We start from the raw sequence: 2,420 nt of genomic DNA, 5'->3' as shown, positions 1-2,420 counted from the left end.
GTCTTTTGTTTTTCCTTCCAGCCTCCAGTAATATGTAAAGTGCGTAAACCCTCTGGATCCCTGACAGTCAAGCTCAAGCCCCGTGAGGTCCTCGCAAATCCCGTCCCAAGACAGGATCCCAACACCCCTCGTGTTCCGGTCCCGTCCCAAGACAGAAGAAAAGTACCCAGTACTCTCCCGTCGTTGAACCCGTTCCAGGATAAGGTCCAGCTTCGCCCTTCCAGCCTCGGCCCCGTCCCACTTCGCTGCGACCCAGACCCTCGAACTTCCAGCCTCGGTCCCGTCCTTGGAGGATAAAAAATTAAGTCCCATTCCAAACAGTCCCTTCGGAACGCCCTCTCCCCCGGCCGCTCACTCCTTGCCACCTCCCCTCTGTAGTTCGTGGCGTCTCTCCACCACCACTTGAAGCGCTTCCGCGTGCGGCTCGCGTGAAGGCAGGGAAGCTCTCTGAACTCCGAGGTTCTGTGGTGAAGTTGAACACTCAGGAGAGGCCTCAAGCTCGTGCTCTTCTGGAGAGGAACCAACTAGAGCTGCAATAAACGATAAGTTTCCGTTGGGTTTCGCTCTCCTCGAGCAAGAGCCCTTCCGAGAAAGCGCAAGAGGGAGGCTATGGGCATACGACTCGACATTCTGAGTTCCTAAAGCTCAAGGTCCAGATTGGATTCCTGGGGGTTGACATTGAAGAATCACCCCTCCCCCCTCCCGTAACCCCTGACAGTCCCCGCTGCCAGAAGGTCGTCCCGGGTGATGACCAGACGACACGCAGAGGAAATTAAACATATTTGCTGAGTCTTCCTGATTCTCGGGTTGTCTCCGCCCGCGGTGGTTGATACAGCCCTCCCGCCTTGAGAGTCAGCCGCCCACTCACTGTGTTGCCGCGGCCTAGATAATGCAAGAGCTGTCTGTTGTGTTGCGTAACTGGTGTTATTGTTAAATTTTGAAGAAAAGGTTATATCAAAGTTGATTATTATATCTGTACAGTGTCTTTCCATGGGAGCAATACCAGAAGTCACACTATCCATCAGGAACTCCAGAGATAGCAGTACCGTGCACCGAGTACAAAGCTCTTGTGACCTCCGCCGCCACACAGCGCTGGCAGTCTGAGCTCACACAGGGCACCTCCCGCACTCTCATAGCAATAATTACAACTTAAGTTCGTGTTTGTCTCGTCGACACCGCCTCAACACACGACAACATGGCCGGAAGATTCGCCGGAGCCCGCATGGGCATGACCACCCAGAAGAAGAATGACGCCAACATGAACAAGAGAAACCGAAGCAAGGTAAGGCAGTTTCACGTTCTTTGTACCCAGTCTCGGCATGCCCTTGGTGAGACAGAGAAAGACAGCAGCTCTCCGGCTCTACCTCTCGCTCCCCTGCGCCGCCCTGCCTGCTCCTTGGCAGGGGAAGGCAGGGGAGGAAGGAATCGGTTCTCCAAGCCTCGGGATCTCGCCCTTCTGCAGTAGGTTGATCTTAAGACTCATCTAGTGATCTGTCGCAATTTGCCTTATAGTTCTCAAACATGACATCTGCGTTTCTTGTCCGCAAATGCGAGCTCGACATGCATGCCCTCTTTAAATAGATGAATCTTTAATTTTTCTATAAAAAAGAGTTCGCGTTTCGGCTAAAACTGATGATCCTTTGATACTATCGATGTTCAAAGTGGTAAGCTACTTTAAAGGGATCGCTAAATGATGAAAATATTAATGTCGAATTTTCAGGAAATCGCGAATGATAAACAAATTGGCTTTTCTAACGCAAGAAGAAAGTGTAAGTTATATTATTCGATTTTGTAATGGAAACAGAAGTAATGTGGATATGCAATTTGGAAACACTTTTCGTTATTGAAAAATACATAACCGTCCGCGTAAAAAAATATGAACACATTAAACTCCCATTGAAGTTGACTTTAGCTCTGTGAAAAACTAAAATACTTGAGGATCTCGTGGGTTGAGATATTCACAACGAATGGTATTAATGAATATCTTACCCCTTTCCATTTATCTTTGTATATAACTGTAGATGCCGCAAAAAATGCTTTACTTAAAAACTTAGATAGTGCACGAGTCGAACGCTGGTGTACACTTGAAACAATGTCTGTGCCGACAAGTAACAAACACTGTATTCCACAAATTCATACGATATATATATATATATATATATATATATATATATATATATATATATATATATATATATATATATACATACATATATATCTATATATATACATATATATATATACAACCACGTGTTTTTTTTTAAGTCATTGATACACAACCTTATGCTATTCGCATATCATGGATACACAAATTTATGTTATTCGCAAATCATGATACACAAACTTTTGCTTATTGCATAATATGGAAATGCAGCCTTACACTATTCGTCCATCAAGAACAAACAAGTTTACGCTATTCG

General features: G+C 45.5%; 1 protein-coding gene across 1 annotated transcript in view; it reads left to right on the top strand.

The window, feature by feature from the left end:
• Positions 1–487: 487 nt before the first annotated feature.
• LOC125047196 (neo-calmodulin-like) overlaps positions 488–2,420 on the top strand; it is a 372,701-nt gene continuing 370,768 nt past the window's right edge. Inside the window, exon 1 of the mRNA XM_047645332.1 lies at positions 488–1,282. Coding sequence (XP_047501288.1) covers positions 1,196–1,282 — 87 coding nt within the window. The 5' untranslated portion in view covers positions 488–1,195. The remainder of the gene's footprint in view (positions 1,283–2,420) is intronic.

Source organism: Penaeus chinensis, chromosome 40, assembly GCF_019202785.1.
Source record: "Penaeus chinensis breed Huanghai No. 1 chromosome 40, ASM1920278v2, whole genome shotgun sequence".
NCBI classification, from domain to species: Eukaryota; Metazoa; Arthropoda; class Malacostraca; order Decapoda; family Penaeidae; genus Penaeus; species Penaeus chinensis.
Note: the sequence above shows the minus strand (reverse complement) of the source record. Positions and strands in the feature narration are given on the sequence as shown.